This window comes from Xenopus laevis, chromosome 6L, assembly GCF_017654675.1.
Source record: "Xenopus laevis strain J_2021 chromosome 6L, Xenopus_laevis_v10.1, whole genome shotgun sequence".
NCBI lineage: Eukaryota > Metazoa > Chordata > Amphibia > Anura > Pipidae > Xenopus > Xenopus laevis.
The window spans coordinates 156010654-156035474 of NC_054381.1; the positions used below are offsets into that span (position 1 = coordinate 156010654).

At 40.2% G+C, this 24821-nt stretch overlaps 1 protein-coding gene across 2 annotated transcripts in view; it reads left to right on the forward strand.

The window, feature by feature from the left end:
* Nucleotides 1-24821, forward strand: part of khdrbs3.L (KH domain containing, RNA binding, signal transduction associated 3 L homeolog) — a 106513-nt gene that overhangs the window by 24032 nt on the left and 57660 nt on the right. For both annotated transcript variants that reach the window (XR_005962013.1, XM_018268282.2), the window contains exon 2: nucleotides 20122-20240. Coding sequence is in view for 1 of the 2 variants with exons in the window: in XM_018268282.2 (XP_018123771.1) it covers nucleotides 20122-20240 (119 nt within the window). In the remaining variant the exon portion in view is untranslated. The remainder of the gene's footprint in view (nucleotides 1-20121; nucleotides 20241-24821) is intronic.

A 24821-nucleotide genomic window follows, 5' to 3' on the forward strand; every position in this document is an offset into this window, starting at 1 on the left:
AGAGTCCTCTGCACTCAACCCATTATCAATATATTATATTGATAATGGGTTGAGTGCAGAGGACTCTTGTATTTGTCTATATGTTTTTTGTGGTCACACCCTCATTGCACCCCCGCCTAATGATTTTAAAAACTAGTGGTGAGCACAACTTTCCCCTGTTTGTTATATATATATATATATATATATATATATATATATATATATATATATATATATATATATATATATATATAGACATATACTGTAGTATGAAACCATTAAGCAATAGACACAAAATAAGAAAATACGTTTCGCCCTATATTTCTTCCTACCTGACCTTCAGGATGGGCCTCATGGAGTATGTAGGAAGTATGATGAAGTATTTGGCTCTCATCCAGCAAGGACTCCATTTCCCAGGAGGCCTGGCACACTTCTCATTATTTACAGGTGTTTAACAGAACATGTATGGCATTGTGGGAACTGAAGCCTTGGCTGGAGCATTGCTGACTCTATAGCATAACCCTTGCTACATTGCCTTACTGGTACAAGTAGTACAAGAACTAACAACCTAGCATATTTTGGTTTACCGTCCTTTTAAGGTATGGACCAGGGTCAATGAAAAGCCAAATAACCTAGCTGTATATTTTTTAGATGTGGGAGGAAACCAGGGCCTCTGATAAAACATTATAATCCCCCAAAACAACTGGGCTGAAGACCCTATTACTGCAATATGTCAGTGCCACCCTTGAACCACTATACAGCCACAGATGGAGGATCACACTGGTCAAACCACGCCCACCCTCCCCCAGGGAAGACACATCTGCAAGGGCTCCCAGGGCATTGTTAAAATCTGCACCCATCCGTGCTTTACAAGTCCCCTTCTGCCAACATCTCCCACACCAGCAGCCTAAAAGGGACATCCGCTGCCTAAAGGAGGAAAAACTGTCTCTCTAGCACACACAGAGCCAGTGAACAAAACGGGGCCTACCTCCTCAACAGAAGTCAGGGAATCGAGTAGTAGAGGTAACCGGGACCGAGTTTGGGCTTGAACTGCAGGGCAGACTGCAGCGAGTCGCTGCTCTGAGCGGTAAGAATTGCGGTGGTGGTCGGTGTATTTACATCAACATGAAATGGTGCAGGAACTCTGTGCTTGTGTCCAGCCACTGCTCACCACTGGTGGAGTTTGTTGTTGTGAAGTGCAGACCCTTTTATTTACCCTGTGAGATTGCCTCCATTGGAGTTAACATTCCTCCCAGCGCGAACACCAAAAATGCGCTCTGGGAGCTGTACAGCGCTATCACGGACATACAAAACACTCACCCAGATGGACTGATTATCATCGCTGGAGATTTTAACCATGCAAATCTCAGGTCAGTGCTCCCTAAATTCCATCAGCATGTGGAATTTGCTACGAGAGGGCCAAACACGCTGGATCAGGTTTACACAAACATTTCCAGTGCGTACCGAGCAGAGCCCCGCCCACACTTCGGATACTCAGAGCACATCTCTGTTATGCTAATTCCAGCATACAGATCACTCGTCAGGCACTCTAAACCGGTTCTGAAGCAGGTGAAAACATGGCCAGCAGGAGCCATGACTGTTCTTCAGGACTGTTTTGAATGCACTGACTGGAACATGTTTAGGGAGGCTGCAACCTACAGCGACTACATCAACTTCTGTAATCAGCTACATCACAAAATGCATTGATGATATCACTGTCTCCAAGTGCATCACTACACGCCTCAACCAGAAGCCATGGTTCACTGGAGAAGTACATGTGTTACTGAGGCCCGAGACTTTGTTTTCAGGGAAGGTGACAAAGTCGCCCTGAGAACAGCGAGAGCCATCAGAGTAGCTAAGCACGCATACACTCAGAGAATACACAGCTTCTTCCAGGAGAATGGCGACACACGGCGTATGTGGCAGGGCATCCAGGCTATAACAAACTACTGGTCAACACCATCTGCCTGTGACAGTGACACCTCCGTTGCAGATGCATTGAACGACTTCTATGCATGGTTTGAAGCACAAAACAACGTAGGAATGAGGAAGACCATCACTCTGCCTAGTGACCAGGCACTGCGTCTGACAGTGGCTGACGTGAGGATGACTCTGGAAAGAGTAAACCCAAGGAAGGCTGCAGAACCAGACAATATACCTTGAAGAGTGCTAAGAGAATGTGCAGATCAGCTGGCAGATGTTTTCACTGACATCTTTAACATCTCCCTGAACACCTCCACTGTCCTGAAGTGCTTCAAAACCACCACCATTGTCCCTGTGCCGAAGAAGTCATCAGTATCCTGTCTCAATGACTACTGTCCTGTGGCACTCACCCCCATCATCATGAAGTGTTTTGAGAAGCTTGTCAAGAAACACGTCAAAACCCTGCTGCCACCACCCTACAGTTCGCATACCGTCAAAGTCGCTCAACAGACGATGCAATAGCCACCACCCTCCAACTGGCCCTCTGTCATCTGGACAAAAAAGACACATACATTCGAATGCTGTTCATAAACTTTCAGCATTCAACACTATCATTCCTCAGCATCTGATAGAAAAGCTGAGCCTGCTTGGACTGAACACCTCCCTCCTAACCGACAGACCTCAGTCAGTCAGGATTGGAAACATCATCTCCAGAACCATAACACTGAGCACCGGAGCGCCTCAAGGCTGTGTGCTTAGTCCTCTACTGTTCACTCTGCTGATGCAGCCACGCACTGCACAAATCACTTCATAAAGTTTGCAATAATGACGAGTCACCATACAGAGAGGAGGTGCAGTGGTTAACAGACTGGTGCAGAGCCAAAGACCTGTCTCTCAATGTAGACAAAACAAAGGAGATGGTTGTTGACTTTAGGAAGACTAAGAGTGACCACCTGCCACTGTACATCGATGGCTCTAATGTGGAGATCGTCAAAAGCACCAAATTCCTTGGTGTCCACCTGGCGGAGAACCTCACCTGGTCCAACAACACCAGCTATTTAGCCAAGAAAGCCCAACAGCGCCTCTACTTCCTGCACAAGCTGCGGAAATCCCATCTCCCACCATTCCTCCTCAAAACCTTCTACAGAGTGACTATCGAGAGCATCCTGAGCAGCTGTATCACTGTCTGGGTTGGGAACTGCATTGTCATGGAGCGCAAGACCCTACAGAGGATAGTGAAGACAGCAGAGAAGATCATAGGTGTCTCTCTTCCTTCCATCACGGACATTTACACCACTCGCTGCATCCGTAAAGCCACTAGCATTGTGGCTGATCCAACACACCCCTCACATTCACTGTTCACACTCCTGCCATCTGGAAAAAGGAACCGAAGCTTTAGGGCCCTCACTACCAGACTGTTACTCAGGGACCGGACAGATCTCTCTCACACACACACACCCCATCTGACCTTACTATATACCACAACGTTACACAGCCACTGTACGCCATTGTTTTTCCCAGTTGTTCCCTATGAGCACGTCTGCACTTTGTCATGTTCTTGCTACTGTTATGTCACAATGATACACCCATCATGTCTGACGTTTAGCATTATTTACTTAATATATTACATCTGCTGAGTGTGCACTGTATTGTCCTGTCCCTGCACTGTGCTGTCCTGAGTTGCATATTTTTGCACTTGCACTTTTTGTCTGTTGTCCGGTACATCTATGTTGTGTTGTGTAGCACCATGGTCCTAGAGGAACGTTGTTTCGTTTCACTGTGTATCGTACAAACGTATATGGATGAAATGACAATAAACTCACTCTTGACACTTGACTCTTGACTTGACTTGACTCATGGCATGTCACATGTATATGTTTAATCCTTAGTTTAATCTAAAGCCTTAATCATTAATTTCACTTATTAAGAATCTGGGAGCTTGTGAGAGCTCACACACATCCGAGCAGCTCAAAGTGTAATCTTTGGATTAGTAACAGACAAATCTCACTAACCTTTTAACCTTGAAAATCTCATTAAAATCCGTGTGCCATTTCTCCTAGATGTAATTATGCTGTCATTGTGTGTCCTATGTGCTAAAAAAGACTGATGAATGAGTTATTGGCTGCCACATTCAGCTTTGGCATGGGCAGTGAATAAGTTCAAGTGAGCTCTTGTCTTTTTGTGCACGCGGTTGTTGTACACTTTCTCTTATACAGCAGCCCTATATTTATCTTGATTTGAGGTTTAACTTCCAAACCTCTTGTGTGTTTACCAAACTTAAATGACTAGTTTTGTTTTCTACCTTTGTAATTGTTAGGTACCACTATTTCTAGGCATATCTCAGCAGCATAAGGGGCAGCAGAACATACCAGAAGTGAAGAAAGGTGAGCGAAGGCCCATGGGACAAAGCATCTAAAGGGAGCTCTCCTGATTTCCTTTATAGCATTCGTAGTTCCTTTTATCTCTACATATAATTCAGTTTACTGAAGCAGATTGCCTTCATAGGCCTCTTAAGGTCAAATCTGATCTGAAGGATTCAATGGCAAGAGCTTGCAGAAGAAAGACTGTTGTATTATGGGGTTTATTTTATTAGAATAAGAATATTTTAATATAATATAATAAATTAAGGTTAAACACACTTAAATACTTAGTGAAAGTGCACCATCTATTTTACTCTTTCTGCACCCTGAAATGTATTTAAAAATTTACTTTTACTGAATGTTTAATGTTAATGAATTTTTTGTCATTTATTGAGACTTTGTTGGATTGGAGCCGGTATTCGGTGTAAGCAACCTGTTAGGATATGAGTAAAGAGACACTTGTCTTTATACATCTTGATAACAACAGGATTTATACCGGTCTTTATCATAGGACTGTAGTCCAGTGCAGCTGACTAGTATATCTCACCAAGCCTAATTCTACCAATCCTAATGATAAATATGAGATTTGAGCAAATTAAGGATGAAAGATAATAGGGGTGATTAACAATGTGGAAGGCAGGGTGCAAGAGCAAAACAAAAAAGGTACTCCCTGCCCAATTGAATTGTTGAGACCTGCAGCCACCACATTAGTATCCACGAGGGTTGGGAGGCATGAAAGATCCCACTCAAGTCCCCTAACTTGTGTAGACCCCCAGACAGAAATGCTCCTTAAATGAGCACTAAGGGCATTGCTTTTCCGCCCCTGAGTACTCTAACATTTCTGTCCAGGGTCTTCCTAAATGACCTGTAATGAGTTATTTAAGAAATGATTACTCTACATTGCAGTATTAAAAGAGCACCCAGCAGAATGGGCTTTTCATAATGAGTTTATAATGGTATGATTGCTATTTTGGATCAAGAAGCAATCTTTCACTCTTCTTCCTCAACTACTGCAGGTATGGGACCTGTTATTCAGAAGGCTTTGGGCCTGAGGTTTTCCAGATAAGGGCCTGTCTGTAATTTGGATCTCCATATGTTTATTCTATATAATTATGTATTCATTAAGGGGGTTGTTTATCAAAATCCAAAGTTTTCTGATTATTTAATTAAATAAAGTCCGACCAAAGAAGAATCCATGATTTGATCGTATTTATTATTTAAAAAGCTTTATTTAATCGGATTGGGGAAAAACTTGATAAAATCAAGCAAAAATCCTAATTGTACAATTTTTTTGGATTTTTTTTCCAAAATTGCTCTATTTTTTCAGATTTTTGCCTTAAAAGGCCGAAATAGTTGTATTTTCGTGCTAATTCCAGTGCAGACCACAGAAACTTCCAAATAGGATAGGGATCTCTCCCATTGACTTATATTATATGTATGTATATTTATGTATGTGTGTATGTAATGGAATTAGGTTGAGCCATTGCAAACTAACAGAGAAGAAGATATACAGTATATACAGGTATGGGGGCCATTATCCAGAAACCTGCCATTGAAAAAGCTACGAATTATTCGGCCATCTCCCACAGACTCCAGTTTAATCAAGTAAACCAATTTCCTTTAAATCCTTTGATCCCAACTATGATATAATTTATCCTTATTAGATGCAAAACAATCCTATTGGGTTTATTTAGGGGGTTATTTATTAAAGTCCGAATGCTAAAAACTCGTATATTATACAAATTTGGCAGGTCTGAGATGGCGGATTTTCAGATTCAGACTTTGTCCAGCCTCGGGGTATAATAAATCCCAAAAAAATTGGGTCCTTTTTTTCCAATAAAAACTCTGATTTTATATTAAAAAAAATGGAATTCTTCAAGTTTTTAGCATTCGGACTTTAATAAATAACCCCTTAAATAAAACCAATAGGATTGTTTTGCATCTAATAAGGATAAATTATATCATAGTTGGGATCAAAGGATTTAAAGGAAATGGGTTTACTTGATTAAACTGGAGTCAGTGGGAGATGGCCTCGTTTTTCGTAGCTTTTTCAATGGCAGGTTTTTGGATAATGGCCCCCATACCTGTATATACTGTATATCTTCTTCTCTGTTAGTTTGCAATGGCTCAACCTTATTCCATTACATACACACAGCTATTAGTTTGGAGCACATTTATACATTGTGTATGATCTCATTTGTAATGACTTGTGGTTCCACAATACTTATTTGCCACAATACCTCAAAAATCAACATTCATTTATTTGCTTGTCTTAAAACATTAGACAGTGAATCTATTCTATTCTGCTCATGCATATAAAGTACTAATGGTTGAATGAACATTTTGAAGCACAGACAATTTTATGCTGAGGCTGATAAACCACCATTGCCAACCATTGGCTATTATATCATTTGAATTCCTATGAATGATTTCTACCCTATAAACAGAACCATGCCACTATAACTTGCAATCGATTATTTGCTTCCAGGATCTAGTGCAGATAATATGACAAGGCAATCAATTCATTCTTTTATATTGCAGGGTTGTTTTAAGAGTAGCTCCCCCCCTTAAGCCATACTTCTAATTAATACAGTAGGGAACCATTGATAAAAGGAGCTATAATTGAAAAAAAAAAAAACTTTATGAATTTCTAATAAGCTGTTTGTAGAATAATACAATATTAATATTATAATAATTGAATATAGTGCTGGCAAACTACACAAAAAAAGAACAAAACTACACAATTAATTTTAATTAAAGGGAAAACAAACCCTCTGTAATGGAGTTTACATTCATTTTCCAGTATAAGCGTTTAAAATTAAATGTGACCATAAATTATTGTGCACAAAGAGCTTGTTTGCCCAAGTGTTAGTATTTATTAGTAGGGCCATACTGATAACTTTATTGACGTAAATCATCATCTAGAGACTACAGTAAAACACGGACAATAAAATTGTAAAATTCTATATTTATAGAGCAATACATAGTTAGTTACATAGTTAAGTTGGGTTGAACAAAGACCAAAGTCCATCAGGTTCAACCCCTCCAAATGAAACTCACACCAACCTCTCCATACACTTATATAAACTTTATATACCAATAGCTATACTAAGGGGCAGATTTACTAAGCTCAAGTGAATAGTTCGAATCCAAAAATATTAGCATTTTGAAGTCATTTTTTGGGTACTTCGACCATCAAATTGGTCAAATTAGATCGACTTCGATCAAATTGAACGATTCGAATGATTTGAAGTAAAAATCGTTCGACCATTCGACCATTCAATAATTGAAGAACTGTCTCTTTAAAAAATCCTTCGACTCAATACTTCGCCAAATAAAAGCTACTCAATTAAATGTTAGCCTATGGGGACATTGTAGATAGGTTTTGGGCACTTTTTATGATCAAATAAAAATCATTCGATCGGTCACTTAAAATCGTTCGATTGAACGATTTTTATTCGATCATTCAATCAAACATTTTGCGCTAAAATCCTTCACATTCGATATTTGAAGGATTTTACTTCAAGGGTCGAATTCGATGGTTTTTTAACCCTCGAAATTCGACCCTTGATAAATCTGCCCCCAATTGTAGATTTTGGTATCATTATAGCCTTGGACATTATGCTTGTCCAAGAAATCATCCAAGCCCCTAATAGCTATTCAACAATAGTTATCAAAGTATCACTAAGACATGTTATTATTTAACCATTTTTTCCCTTTGTTGGTTGAGGGTTTTCTAGTTTGGGAAAACTAAATGGTGTGTAATTGATGAACATTGAAACAAACTCTTGTGAATATGACATACATGAAGCATTCAAAGTTATAAAGGTCCACTGACTGTTTTACAGGACACGGGTTGGTTGATAAAGTGATAATCACCTGATTAGAGCTTATCTCTTGAGGTTTAATGCTACATTTCAAACAAAAGAGGCACTAGTGGTGTGCTGTTGCCTACGTTCAAGGATTTTAGTTCAGCATGAAATCTGGGTCCCCCTTAACCCATAGTAAGGTTGCACATATTAAAAAATAAATACAGCTGTCTTTTCAAGAATATTTGGGGTAGCAAAGGAGGAAGCATTCACCACAAATCTTTACCTAACTTGCATTTATACTTGGCTTTCATCAATATCTAGGACAGAAACTTCTACTTAAGTCTTTTCCTAAATGGCATTTAGACTGAGCCCCACAACCACTGTTCTGCCCCCCCCCCAATGGTTAATATCCTATAGCAGTGATCCTAACCAGTGGCTCACAAGCAACATGTTGTTTACCATCCCATTGGATGGTTCTCCTGGTGGCCTCAAAGCAGGTGCTTATTTTTGAATTCCTGGCTTGAAGTCAAGCTCTAGTTGCATAAAAACCATATGTACTGCCAAACTGAGCCTCTTATATGCTGAAATTCCACATAGGGGCTACGAGTAGCCAATCATAGCTCATAATTGGCACCACCCAGAACTTTTTGCATTCTTATGTTGATCTCCAACTTCTTTTACATTTGAATGTAACTCATGGGTAAAAAAAAGTTTGAGGACCCCTGTCCTGTAGTTAGGACAGTGTATTGTAATTTAATGTTTTTGGATTGTATGACCTCTACACTAGGGAGGCAAACTTCCGCCTATTGGGGTTATTTATTACTGAGCTCTTTCTTCGGGCAAACGTGACAGTATTATCCAGTTATCATCAGTTCCTTCTTCTATAGAAATGCAAGTCAGTTAGCAGTTCTCTGCCCTTCGAAGGTCAAGTTCATTTGTTCTTTCTGGAGTCTGCTGTGCTTGAATTGCCTTCCCCAGCCTTTGATACTCAGCTTGACTACTTTTATCTGCCCTATCTACAACATTAGGCACATTCTCCTGAGCGATTTTCAAGATTATTGTGTTTTTAAGACCAAACAGCACCTGAGTAGCTAAGGACAAGGTTAATGTGCCTATTTCACGAAGAAGCTCCTACTGGGACTCAAATCCAGATGCTCATCTGAAATGTAAATCACCCAACATGACCTTTGTTGGGTATTATAAGCTACAGTATTTAATAATAAGGGGGCTGAAAGCAAATGCACTTGTTTGTAATTGAATGATAAAATATGCACATTTTACATTTTTTTTTAAAAAAAATATTATTAAAAATGTATTGCAATGTCTACAAGCCACCATCTTGGATTTGTAGGTCAACCCAACATATTATCTCATTCACCCAAAGTTCTCCAGACTGACCTGCAGATGAACATCAGTCTACTACAGATTTAGAGTGTCCAAACTGATGGCAAGTGCATGGCACATGAATATAAGAAGTGGGTGGCAATTTGGGGGAACAGCAATAACCGTGTTGGTATTAAAGGTCATTGAATTCAGCGGCAAATAATGGAACTTGAAACCACTTACACACACTGAATTCTTCTACTACAGAAGGTGACTTGGTTGGGGGAGAAACTACTATAAATAAATTTTTTTTGCATTAATTACCTGCCAGTTTGCATAAATATATACTTCTACCCATTTGTTTTTGTATGTTTTTTTATGCCCAGTTCCTACTAAAATGCCATTTGTAGCTTAGCACCAGCAGTTTTAGGCATTCCGCCTGTCAAGTGGGGAAAAAAAAGCCTATGAAAATTGTAATTCTGATATAAATATGATTCTGCTTTTGCTGTAAAGTTAATTACATGGATTGTTCCCATTAGGGCGGCAGCATTCGTACAGTTGAATCCCGCTGACTCGGGAATTTTCGTACATACGCCTAGAATGAGAGTTAAATGTGCTGACATAAATGTAGATAAATATTTGAGCAGACCGCAACCATAAACCTGCCACCACTTTTCCACAGCATACTCATCATACACACATTATATATACACACGTAAACATAAAATCCTGAGTGCCCTAAATCCCTTAAACATTGATTGGGCTATTTAATTACATGAATGGTTGTTTCTATTATTTAGCTGTTACCAGAATTTTCTACCGCTAATACATTTTTTTTTCTTTTCTGATCAGGTAAACATGTCTCCATTTAAGTAACATTTGCTATTGACTTGCTTTATTCTGTCAATTATTTTGGTACTCTAAACACAAGCACATTTTGCGATGAGGCTGCAGATACAGTCCAATTTGTTCTTAAGTGCTGAGTTCTAGAGTCTTGGGATTTCAGCCATTTTTATATTAGTTGTTATGGAATCTCTCAGCAAGTATCACTCATTTGCTCATGCTTTATTGGTGCCTGTGTCAGGAATATATATTTATATTTAAAGTAGCTGGGCTATTCACAAGCCACATAATTACTTTTCCATGTGAATGTATTTTTGCAGGCCTTCATTTTTTTACATGCATTGCTTTATATAATCCCAGGGAAAATTGCATGTATAATACCCTAGAACCCATGGTAGGATAAACGCAGCATCAATTCCACGTATAATGCTGGCAGAACACATGGCAGAAAAAAATACAATGCCGATTTTATCCATAACAAACCCAGAACACATTGTAGAATAAATGCAGTTCCAAATTCATATAAATTACCCCCAGAACACATGCTAGGAAAATGTAATGCCAATTTTATATGTAATAACCCCAACCACATTCTATGATAAACACAGTGCAGATTCCATGTATAATGCCCACCGGTAGGGAAAATGCAATTTCAATTCCATCTGTAAAATCCCCAGAACACATTATAAGATAAATGTAGTGCCAATTTCATGTATAATGCCCCAGAAGGTAGGAAAAATATAATGCCAGCGTCATTCATGATAACCCCAGAATATGTTGTAGGATAAATGCAGTGCCAGTTCTATGTATAATGCCCCAGAACACAAGGAAGGAAAATGTAACGTTCTGTTACCTGGGATCCCATAGGAAGATGGCTGGTCCACGGAGGACTGGTGGTAACGGTAACTCCTCTACGGCTCCGGTCTTCACCGACACGCTTTTGGGGCCCCGGGCTTTCTATGGCGGAGACAGCAAAGGAGCCAAGCGTGTTACCAAAGCGTAGTACAAGGGATCAGGCAAGAAGGTAGTCAAGTTCAGGCAAGGTCAGTTCCAGAAGTCAGAGAAGCGAGGTACCAAAGGATCAAACAAAAGCGTAGTCGAGTTTCAGGCAGCAAAGGTTCGAAGGTCCAGGAAAACAGGCAGAGGGTCAAACAGGAACACGGACAACCAGGGTTTTAGCGGAACAGTAGAAACTGAAGCCAGCTTGGGCAATGAGAAGAGGAAGAGGAAGGTATTTAAGGGAGCAAGAACCAATCAGGAGCAGGTTGAGGAAGGACAGGCACATCAACAGCCAATAGGAGAATAGACGCACCATTATGAGGTCATTACACCTAAGTGTTTTGGCGGGAGCGTCCGTGCGCCGGCGTTTTGACGCCGGCGCCTAAACTGACGCGCGCTGGCGTTTATGCGCCAGCGCCTAAGTTGATGCGCGCCAGCGTTTAGGCGCTGGCACACAGCGGATTTTACAGAAAAATACAATTCCAGTTTCATCCATAATAATCCCAAAACACACAGTAATGTAAATATAGTGCAAATTCCATGTATAAATACCCAGAACGCAAGGTTTGAAACATACAATACCAATTGCATCTATAATAAACAAACTCATTGTGAGATTCCAGTGCTAATTCCAGTATATTGCCCTCAGAACTCATGATAGTGCCAAATGCCTCCATAATAATCCCAGGCTAACTGTGGAGCCAATTCCACATTGAAAACACATGGTAGGAAAAATACAGTGCCAATTTCATCCTTAAAGGAGACATATAGGATAAATGAAAAAAACCCCAATGTTGTAGGCAATTATGGTGTTGCTTTTACATGGTGCTAAAAATTAATATTACCTTTAAAAATAGCCCCTTTATTGGAGCTCCCTATAGATGTTCACTGGTCCTTGTCTGTGTTTCAAATTAGGGGTGGGTGTGTCCTAACGGTCCCAGCCAGAAGCACAGTAGGAGGGTGACAGCCAATCACAGCCCCGTAGTCACACAAGCAAAGACAGGCTTCAGTCCCCTATCAGGTCCTGCTAGCTGCTGATTGGTTCTTGTCCTACAGCGCAGTGAGCTGAGAGCCTCCGGCTCCCCTACACAGCCTGGGAATTCAGGGAGCAGGAAGTGGAAGAGAAGGGAGGGATTATTGGGGTTTTTGCAGAAATAAACCAGCCAGAAAAACTTTTTTTAAGCACAATTCTTCTATATCTAAATGAGTATGTTCCTATTTTTTTCATAGACAATGTCTCCTTAAATAATCCTCATCCTTAAGAACACATTGTAGAATAAATGCAGTGCCAATTACATGTATAAGGCCCCCAGAACACACGGTAGGAAATATCCAGTACCAATTTCATCTATAATAACCCTAGAACACATTATAGAATACATGCAGTGCCAATTTTATGTCCTATAGCAAATGGTAAAAAGTGCTGGTTCCATGTATAATACCCCCAATATGTGTGATACGTAAATCATTGATGTTAAGATGGGGAAGCCTTTATTAAAATCAGCCTACATAACAAGTTGAGAGGATGTCTATTTGCAAGGCTTATTAAATGAACAAAGTGAGTGTATCAGTTAATCAGATAGAGCTAGCCAATGTCCATTGGTTACTGTCTTTAAGTTTAGAAAAGGTTTGGTCGTAAAACCATCTTCTTTCGGAGGCTGATATAAAGGCAGGCAGGCAGCACAGAGTGGCACATGTTCTGACAGATAGACTGTAGAGATTATATTTCACGTGGGGAAGAGCCACTTGTAATATATAACATTCGTATAACAGGTTTAATGAGAGAAAATCATACATGCCAAAAGAGATGGGTTTAATTCCTTTCAAAGTGGACCTGTCACCCAGACACAACAATCTGTATAATAAAAGTCCTTTTCAAATTAAACATGAAATCCAATTTCTATTTTTTATTAAAGCATTCATAGCTGTTGTAAGCTCATTTAAACATCTCAGCTGTCAATCAAATATTGTCTGCCCCTCCTCTATGCCTTAAGGTGGCCATACACGCAAAGATCCGCTCGTTTGGCGACATCGCCAAACGAGCGGATCTTTCCCCGATATGCCATTAACGAGCATGGCTATATCGGGGGTTATCTGATTGTTCGGCCAAATGGCTGAACGATCCGATTACGATGCGCCATGGGCTCCGGCGGGATTGGTTGGGTCAAAATCAAACCTGACCGATCGACCAAACGACCGATCTCCGCCGGACGAAAGCTGTCGGCACTCCCCACAGACGATCCGAAAATCTTACGAATCCTCCATTCGTACGATTGGATCTGTGTGTCTATGGCCACCATTAGGCAGACAATTACTTTCACTTTCCATTCAGCACTTCCTACATGTCACTGCTCTCCCCACATTCCCCCGTTCTCTTCACCATTTAATTGTGTAACCAGGACATGGGGAAGGACATCAGGTCCCCCATTCTGGTGCACAAACAAGATTCTGAGATGATACAAGACTTGTCTTAATAACAGTGTCCACAAAATGGCTCCTGCCTGCTTGTTATAATTATGAATTCCCAGACTGAAGGAAACAAGATTAAAATAATTTATACAGTGTAATTAAAGTTCATTTTGCTCGACTAATGTGATAAAATAGGATTTTGAATATTTTTTTTTGGGTGACGGGTCCCCTTTAAGTGACTTCATAAGAAAATAAAAAATAGACCTGACTCAAAAAATGCCAGCGGCAGGTTAAATTGTCTGGTTTGATGGAATGTCACTAAATGAATATCAGTAATAAATAGTTATATAATTCATTTAGTTTGCAAAAAGACAGTTGTCCTTCATTGTGTCTTCCAACAACAGAACCACGCTCCTTCTCCACCTCTTTTACAGTGTGGCGAGAATAAAGGACTTCCCGACAGTCTAATGACGAGCGATTCAGTACATTAACCACATAAATTGCAGGATAATAATGAAGTGGATTTTTCATATCTAAAGGAAAAAAATGTCTGCATGCTGGTTCTGTGTTAACTCACCTTGAAAAATTAATAACAATTCCACAAAAACTTGTGTTTTCCACTTTGAGCTTTCTGGACTTCAATTCTCAAGATTTATCAATCAAAAAAATTGATATATAAAAAAAAAACTATTATAAAATTCAATAGGTGGTTTATTTATCAATATTTTTAGGACTTGTTAAAATTAATGGAACAATGTGATTTTATTTGCAAGTTTTTTTCTCACAAAGAGCTTTAATAAAGAAAATACTCCAATTTGAAAATGAATAAATCTACCTTTTAGGTTTTCATTAGAATTTTCAATATTTATCAATCAAAAAATGTATCAATCAAAAAAAAATGTAGAAAACCTCTTCTGCAGAAGCCAATGGGTGGTGTAGTTATCACTATTTAAACTATTTATTTTATTTTTCAAAATTCATAAAAATAAATGGAAGAGTGTAAGTTCTTTTGCAAGCAAGTGATTTTATAAAGAAAATACTCCAATTTGAAAATGAATAAATCTACCGTACCTCTTTGGTTTTCATTCGAAAATCTTGCATGAGCACACATCTTTTTCCAATTTGAGCTTTCTGTACTGGAATTTTCAAGATTTATCAATCAAAAAAATGTATCAATCAATAAATGCAGACAATAATCTTCTACAGAAACCAAAATTTGTTAAAATAAGAGTGTGATTTTATTTGCATTTATTTTTGCCAGTGAGAGATTGAATATAAAAAAATATAAAATTTGAAAATGAATAAATCTTCTAGATTCTAGTGATTATTGACATGCTATGTAGTGGTTAAAGGAAAAATGATAATTTTCAGAATTCGATTTTGTCATAAAGAAAACTATAAATCCCCAATGTAGGACAAAAAGCCTATAGGGTGGCTCATAGTAACAATTCAGTGTAGTTTGAAGGATAGACATGTTGGTATAGATGGAGCTTTGGGTTAACATCAACAAATGTTACTCTAAATTGGACTGATAAATCCAAAAACGCAGCTGGGCAGAGGTCTGTGTGTCAGAGTTCACGATGTACAGGTATGAGATCTAGTATGTGGAAAGCTGTTATCCAGAAAGCTCTGAATTACAGGAAGGCCATATCCCATAGACTCCATTACAATCAAATAATCCAAATAATTAAAAATTATTTCCTTTTTCTGTGTAATAATAAAACAGTACCTTGTACTTGATCCCAACTAAGATATAATTAATCCTTATTGGAAGCAAAACCAGCCTGTTGGGTTTATTTAATGTTTACAGTAGACTTAAAGTGATACTGACACTAGGGGGCACATTTAAGGGTCGGATATCGAGGGTTAATAAACCCTAGAATTGGACCCTCGAAGTAAAATCCTACGAATTCAAATATTGAATTCGAAGGATTTACCGCAAATCCTACGATCAATCGATCGAAGGAAAAATCGTTTGCTAGAATGATGAGAATGATTTTAATCGAAAATCCTTCGATCAAAAAAATCTTAGAAAACTGATGGGGAAGGTCCCCATAGGCTGACATTGTACCTCGGTAGGTTTAAACTGCCGAAGTATGTGGTCAAAGTTTTTTTTTTTAAAGAGACAGTACTTCGACTATCAAATGGTCGAATAGTCGAACGATTTTTAGTTCGAATCGTCCGCATCGAAGTCGTAGTCGAAGGTCGTAGTAGCCTATTCGATGGTCGAAGTACCCCAAAAATACTTCAAAATTCAAAGTTTTTTTTACTTCGAATCCTTCACTCGAGCTTAGTAAATGTGCCCCCAAGAATTTTCTTTTTAAAATCTACTCTACATCTAATCTACATTAAAAATTACATATAGGTCATGCTGATCTTTTTTCAATGATAAGGCTGCTTTTAAAAATAATTGTTACTTGAAGTTCCTTAACCTGACAGTTTTGCCAACCTGACTGTCCCTTCTTAACCTGTCAGTTAGAGGTTCTAATGCTAACAGACTCCTGCTGCAGAAATATGGCAGCCCCCTCATACAGGAGCAGGGTAGTAAGAAAGGTAATGTAAAAGCATCAGGGAAATACTTTTATGCCAAAATTATAAATAGCATTCAAAGACAATGTTATGATAGATATAAAAAGGGTATTTTTTGGTGTCGGTATCTCTTTAAGGTATGAAGATCCAAATTACGGAAACATCCATTATCTGGAAAACCCCAGGTCCCGAACATTCTCCATTACAGGTCCCATACTTGTATTTGAGAATGTCCTGTACAGGAGGCAATAGCTGTGAGTTTTTGGCTTTACTACCTCTCTGGACAAATATTCTTTCATTGGTCCATTATATTTTCCTCCAGGATTTTGTTTCTGCCAAAGGAGCCTCTTGTCTGTTCTCAACCCTAGAAACCAAGGTTTCAGGCTTCTTATAAATGCATGTGCCTTATGTGATTCCAGCAAACAGAAAGTTTTTTAAAAAGTAGATGGAAGTCAATAAGATCTGAAATAATATCAACACTAAAAATAAAAGAAAATCACCCATTTGACTTCCAGAGCACCTTGACTGGGCAGAAGAGGCTCATTCTTGTGCAGTTTTTCATGTTGGTAGACTTTCAGAGACTGAGATATTCTCAGATATATTTTTTACATGTTTGGTCAATGTAAGGAAACTTAAAGGAATACTGTCATGGGAAAAACATTTTTTTTTTAAAATGAATCAGTTAATAGTGCTGCTCCAGCAGTATTCTGCACTGAAATCCATTTCTCAAAAGAGAAAACAGATTTTTTTTATATTCAATTTTAAAATCTTACATGGGGCTAGACATTTTGTCAATTTCCCAGCTGCCCCAAGTCATGTGACTTGTGCTCTGATAAACTTCAATCACTCTTTACTGCTGTACTGCAAGTTGGACTGATATCACCCCCTCCCTCCCCCCCCCCAGCAGCCAAACAAAAGAACAAAGGGAAGGTAACCAGATAGCAGCTCCCTAACACAAGATAAAAGCTGCCTGGTAGATCTAAGAACAACACTCAATAGTAAAAACCCATGTCTCACTGAAACACATTCAGTTACATTGAGAAGGAAAAACAGCAGCCTGACAGAAAGCATTTCTCTCCTAAAGTGCAGGCACAAGTCACATGACTGGGGGCAGCTGGGAAATTGACAAAATGTCTAGTCCCATGTCAGATTTCAAAATTAAATATAAAAAAATTTGTTTGCTCTTTTGAGAAATGGATTTCAGTGCAGAATTCTGCTGGAGCAGCACTATTAACTGATGAGATTTGAAAAAAACATGTTTTCTGATGTCAGTTTCCCTTTAATTTGAAAGCTCTAAAAAACTGGCAAAGAATAACCTTTTTTTCCTTCTATGTAAGATATTGATTCCTGCTTAACATTCTACTTGGAAAGAGGTCACAGGGTGCCGACTTAATAAAGACTAAGGAGAGGTGGGAGCTCTGGGATTCCAATTGAGCCACAAAGTGTGGCTGATTTAGCAGAAAGGAGAGATAATGGCAGTGAGAGCATCACCTCATACACTCCGTTCCAAAACCTCTTTTGAATAGATTTTTTTTAATGACTTAATTGTAGAGTATTAGACATAATTATTAAAGTAATAAATGAGGGTTCATAGTGAACATCTCCAATAATTAAGGTTTTCTCACCTTCGATATAAAGTCACAGAACAGATTCATTTATTGAATGATTTTTTTTAAATGCAATTCATTTCAAGTCATCAGGTTTTTGCCCAATATTTACGTAAATGAGAAGTAAAACCTAACTAAAGAAGTAGCTAGAAATATTGTACATTATGTTTGGGGCTTCTGTACCAGCCGAAGGCAACCACAGCCCTTTAGCAGTAAAGATTAGTGATGGGCGAATTTATTAGACAGGCGCAAATTCGCGGAGAATTTCCGTGTTTCACCGGCGGCGAATAAATGTGCGAAAATTTGTTGGAGTCAAAGTTTTTTTTTCTATGCCGGCGACGGAATCGCCGCTGGCGACAATTGTAGACGCCAGCAACGATTAAAGGACCAGTAACATATGTAAAAAAAAAATTAAAAAAATTCATTAGTATACATCGAAAAATAAACACCAACACAAATTAAACTTTTAAATTGCAAAGCCTTTATTAAAAAATAACTTACTGAAACTCCACTTCCGTTCTTCTTGAGAAAAGGCGAAAGGGCGACCATCCATTCTGCAGCAGTTGATCCCTCCTCCCTGGCCATCTCTCCTGGCAGCACTGCTCTGCCGGCAAGATGGGGCAGCACTTCTTAGCGATGCACATGTTGTATCCTCCAGCCGACGGCGCCATTGCCTGCCAGTTGCTCCCCACTTCCCAGTATTGCTCCTCCGTCTCTCCCTGACTTTTTTTTTTCCCCGCACCTTGCAGCTTCTTGCCTTGCTGCTCGACAAGCCCTGCTCCAGGAGAGAACTGCAGTCATGCCCTGCACCTGCCGCCCTTACATTTGCTCGTCTGCCCGCAGACAGAGGCTGCTGAAGGGAAAAGTCCTTGTTGCAAATTGCCAGATTTGCCTTCTTCTCCCCACGCTGCCTACACTGCTTCGACGTGGCAGAGCAGTGCAGGGACTGCGGGAAGAAAATGAAAGTTGAAAGCGCATTAGTGTAACTGCACTGTATTGAGCGCTATGTTGTGCCACCAAGGGAACTTTTTTTTAAACTGTGCTTTCAGTACAAACACTACATTTCTACCTCTGTACCTTCTGCAAATTTGCCTCTGAATTAATATCCTCCACCCCTAACAAAACGCAAAGATGCCCGGTATGATGCACTAGTCATGGTAAGAGCGCGCACAGCATTGTATCTACTGACACGGGTGTGCCCAACTTGTCGAGCAGCAAGGCAAGAAGCTGCAAGGTGCGGGGAAAAAAAAAGTCAGGGAGAGACGGAGGAGCAATACTGGGAAGTGGGGAGCAACTGGCAGGCAATGGCGCCATCGGCTGGAGGATACAACATGTGCATCGCTAAGAAGTGCTGCCCCATCTTGCCGGCAGAGCAGTGCGGCCAGGAGAGATAGCCAGGGAGGAGGGATCAACTGCTGCAGAATGGATGGTCGCCCTTTCGCCTTTTCTCAAGAAGAACGGAAGTGGAGTTTCAGTAAGTTATTTTTTAATAAAGGCTTTACAATTTAAAAGTTAAATTTGTGTTAGTGTTTATTTTTCGATGTATACTAATGAATTTTTTGTTAAAATTTTTTTTTTGATGTTACTGGTCCTTTAACGATGTTGATGTGTTGATTTTAATAGATATATGCCTGTAAGTCATTCATGTTAAAACAACACGTTTCTTTTATAAGCTAAGGATGTCATGCTTCCAAAGCGTTGTTTTAGTAATACAAAGGATGACTCACTAGGTCATCCTTTTTTATACTTTTACCGCTATTGGATACTCTTTGCCACCCTTCGTTAGAATAGTACTGTTAAGGGATTCTCTAGGCCACCCTTTGGTATAGTTGTACCACTATGGGATTTCCTATGCCACCCTTTCTTAGAATAGAAATGCATTGGGATTCTCTATACCACCCTTTGTTAAAATAGTACCACTATGGGATTCCCTTTCCCCTGTCGTACCACTAGTACTGTTAAGGGATTCTCTATGCCACCCTTTTGGTATAGTCGTACCACTATAGGATTCTCTAAGCCACCCTTTGTTAGAATAGAACCTTTATTGGATCTTTTATGCCACCCTTTGTAAGAGTAGTACGACTATGGAATTCTCAACCTTTGTCAACATTTGTTGGATTAGTACCACTATAGTATTTCTATGCAACAATTTGTTTAGAATAGTACCAGTATGGAATTCACTGTCACCCTTTGTTAGTAAAGTACTACTGTGTGTAATGCTGACCATATTTTGGTGTACTGTTGCACTGCATTGGCATTCATCCCAAGTCTGAATCGTTTTATAGAAATGGCGGTTTCACGCCTTAATTTTGTGAATTTTTTTTCTTCTTTGTTTAGAGATTGAAAAATTACAGAAGGGAGAAGACAGCACAGAAGACCAGTACATCGATGTGGTGATCAATAAGAATATGAAGTTGGCACAAAAAGTCTTAATTCCTATTAAACAATTCCCTAAGGTAAGCATATGGCCAAACGTCAGTTAATATAAGGGCAGAAATTAAGTACCATCATGTTTTACTGCTTCATGAAGGCCTTCTATTGATCCTGCTCTTAGCTGAGTGGTTGGCAAACATCCTGGCTAGTATGGCACTGATTAATGGCTTGCCTTGCTGAGTTGTCATAATTCGAAATGTCTGCAGTTCTCGCTGAGGAATATTCCAATGCAATCAGCATAAACGGAGAATTAGACTTGCCAATGCCTCACTGAGGATTGAGGCAGTGGAGAAAGAATGACACACGGAAGCAGGCCCGGACTGACAATCTGTGGGTTCTGGCAAATGCCAGTGGGGCTGCTATAAGGTCCCATAGAAAGTCAGTATCTAGTGGGCTGATGGGAGCTGTTTGGGCCTCTATGTGGGATGATTGGGCTTCTGTGTACCTGAAATGCCAGGGCCTATTTTAATTCTCAGTCCGGACCTGCACGGAGGGCTGCTGAGGTTTCTAAGGTGGTGGCATTTCCACTAAGGTTTCCTGCGTGGATTCTTAGGAAAAAGCCTGAGAATGAACTGTTGTCTTGTTTGGGTTTGCATTGGGATTAGCAGTCGCACCAATAATCTCAGATGAACAGAAAAAGCTGTTAACGTTAATACAACATTGTGGAATGGAGCAACGTATCAGCCTACAAAATCGCTCATAAACATTGACGTTGTAGAGTTCCAAATGAAATTACTAGGAATTTTTTCATGTTATGTCTCTGCAAAAATGAAAGTACATGCAGAATATAATTCAGTGGGAAAGTGAGAAACTATAATTTCCTATATTTCAACTTGCAATGGCAACTGTACCTTCATTTTTGTATTATCCTTTGTCTAATAGAGCTGAATCTATCTATCGCTATATATTTGGGATCACTTATCCAATGATGTACCTTCCAAAAAGCTTTGCTAACATATAGGAATGCGATTTCCCATAGTTTAATATTTTGCCTTGTACAAGACTGGATTTCTAAAAGACGCATCCCTAGGCCGCGCTCCGCCCACCTTCTTTCTCGCAAAGTCCCGCTACTTGCCTCCTTTGCAATTCTCCCACTTGCCCACACTGGAAGGGCCGGTTCAGATGCGTTGGCGGGCAGGTTCAGAGTGCCAGATTCAGAGTGTGGTGGGGACAGGTTCAGTTGCAGCCAGCGGGTGGCATGCCTTCCTAGGACCAGGCCTTTGTGGCCGGCCCACAAATCAGTGTCTGGCCTTGTATCTGCCATGGTGTCTTGTTTTACTGGATATTGACAGTTATGGTGATCCAAATTAGGGAAATATCCTTTGTCTGAAAGCCCCAGGTCTTAAAGGGTTTCTGTCATGGGAAAACATGTTTTTTCCAAAATTCATCCCGTTAACAGTGCTGCTCAAGCAGAATTCTGCACTGAAATCCGTTTTTCAAAAGAGCAAACAGATTTTTTTTATATAAATTTAATCTGACATGGGGATAGACATATTGTCTGTTTTCCAGAAGCCCTCATTCATATGACGTATGTTCTGATAATTTTCAGTCACTCTTTACTGCTGTACTGCAAGTTGAAGTGATATCACCCCCCTCCCTTCATTCCCCCAGCAGCCCATCATCAGAACAATAGAAAGGTAACAAGATAACAACTCCCTGACACAAGATAACAGCTGCCTGGTAGATATGAGAACAGCACTCAATAGTAAAATCCATGTCCCACTGTGACTGCTTCACAGCGCCGGATTTCATTGCCGGCCGCCCCTAGGCCGCGCGGTCCGATCAGGCGGCCGTGCGGTCCTAGCGCCCACCGCCTCCTCCCCTTCCCAGCGCGCCGGCGGAAAAATGCCAGCGCAGCTGCTGTAATTGAATGAGGACGCACACGTCACCATAATGCGGCTGGGCGGCATGCCGCCCCTATTTTTTTGCCGCCCTAGGCCCTGGCCTATGCGGCCTTGCCGCAAATCCAGGCCAGAATAGCTTATCTGAAAGCAGTTCCATTGTGAAGTGCTGGTTCTTTCTGAAAGCACATGACCAGGCAAAATGACCTGAAATGCGCCTACACACCAATATTACAACAAAAAATACACTTATTGGTTCAGGAATGATTCTTTTTTTATGGTAGAGTGAATTATTTGCAGTGTAAACAGTGTAATTTGTAAATAAAAACGACACCATAAAAATCATGACAGCATTCTGGATAATACATTCTATATCTGTATATAATACACAAGAGCCATGAATATCCTGTAAATGATATCCTTGTACCCAGTGCTTAGTCATTGGTTATAATTGGAGCTTAGTGATGTCACATGACTCATTGAAACGTGTGTATTATAATAAATAAAGTACCCCCTGTGGCAATATATGAGGATATTCGAAGTCACCTTGGAGTTCCATGACTTATATGTATGTATGTATGTATAAAAACACTTGGCCATCAGCCTCACTCATGGAGCTCCTCTGTAACTTATATTATCCGTATATTTTACAAGAGAGGGTACTTTATTCACTATATAATAAACAAGACCTATGAATATTCTGTAAATGATATTCTTATAATTGGTGTTTAGTGATGTCATTTATTATAATTGGTGTTCAATGTTGTGAGTTCTGTCACATGACTCACTGAATCTTATTTGTGTTACAAATCGTATACCCCCTCTTGTAAAATTGGTGGATATTAGAAATCACCTCAGAGTTTCATGACCTGTATAAGAGAACTCTTGTGCCTTTATGTGGTCTTGGAAATTCACTGACTTATACTATCATTGTATTGTATATCAGGGGCTACAATATTCACTATATAATACACAAAAGCCATGAATATCCTGTAAATTATATCCTTATAAATGGTGAGTTCTGATGTCATCAGTTATAAACGGTGAGTTCTGATGTCATTTCTGTCACATGACTCACTGAAACTTGTGTATTATAATAAATAAAGTACCCCCAGTTGCAAAATATGAGGATATTAGAAGTTACCTCGGAGTTCCATGACCTGTATAAAAACACTCGGCCTTCGGCCTCGTACTTTTATATGGTCATGAAACTCCTCGGTAACTTATAATATCCTTATATTTTACAAGAGGGGGTACTTTATTCACTATATAATACACAGAAAGCTTGAATATCCGGTACACTATATCCTTTCGTGTTGTCATCAGTTATAATAGGAATGTAAGTGATAACGAAGCGGGCGCTTTGGAGGCAGCAGGAGGAAGGTGAGTCTTTCAGGCAAGAGCTGGCTGAACCCATGGGACACAGACAGGAAAAGGGCAGGAATAGGGGGACGAGGGCAATGAGTCTGACTGGAACAGGTGCAGAGCGGAACAGGATGACGAGGGCGAAGATCAGGACAGGAACAGACTGGATGGGACAGGACAGTGCAGGTGTAGGTCGGATCTAACTGGGGATAGAGTGCAGAAGGAGACTGGAGCAGAAGTAGAGGATGGGAGCAGAAAGGCAGGAAGGCGAGAGGACTGGATAGCGAGAGGACTGGATATTAGACAGGTTAGGTGCAAGGCAGAACAGAAAGCAGGAATCCGGAACAGGCAAGGTGAGGTTGGTTCAAGGGCAAAGCAGGGAAAGGTACTAGGTAAGGTCAGGTTTGAAATGAGGAGCAGAGCAAGATTCAAAATAGGAAGGAAAGCTGAGCAGGGCAAGGTCAAGGCAAGGTTAAAGCAAAGAAAGATCAAGGTTTAAAGCAGGACCGGAGCAAAACTGGAAGGGGAAAGTAAGGCAGATCAAGACAAGGTTCAGAGCCAGGCAGGACAAGACAGGGAAGAGTTAAGGCAAGGCAAGGAAAGGAGGCTAGAGCAGGAACCCTTGGCTAGGGACAATGCTACACAGCTAGTTTGGGAAGCCAATGCTCAGGCAAGGAGTGTTTGGACGGCTGGCCTTAAATAGGGCAGAGTCAGCACTGATTGGTTGACTGCAAACCAATCAGGCTGTTGCTAGGCTGGGACTGCAAAGGCCAGGTAATATATAGTGAGAAACCCAGCAGGCTGCTCACCTAGCCCAGTGATTAAGGCATTGAGCCAGACACCCAATGGTCCCCGGTTCGAATCCCAGCAGAGCCTGACAAGGAGCTTAGAGATGTAATGGGTCACATGGCAGTATAACGTGTGTGTGTGTATAGAAATAATAATACCTCCTGGTACAATATAATTATTCCCTATATCATCTCCCCATGGTTTCCAGGGGGTCCAATGGTGTTGGCAGAGGGGGGGAGCTCATGAACATACTGAACAATTGAGGTTTGGCCTAGGGATGCACCAAATTCAGGATTCAGCCTTTTTCAACAGGCTTCGGCCCAATCCTTCTGACTGGCTGAACTGAATCCAAATTTGCATATGCAAATTAGGGACAGGGAGGGAAATCATATGTCTTTTTGTCAGTAAAAAACGTTTTCCCTTTCCCACCACTAATTTGCATATGCAAATTAGAATTCAGTTCGGGTATTCGGCTGAATCTTTCGCAAAGGATTCAGGGATTTGCCCGAATCCAAAATAGTGGATTTGGTGCATCAATAGTTTGGACAGGCGAGGGACATGGTTCAGGCAGGTCAGGGCTGTGGTTGGAGGTGAAGTAGGCATGACACA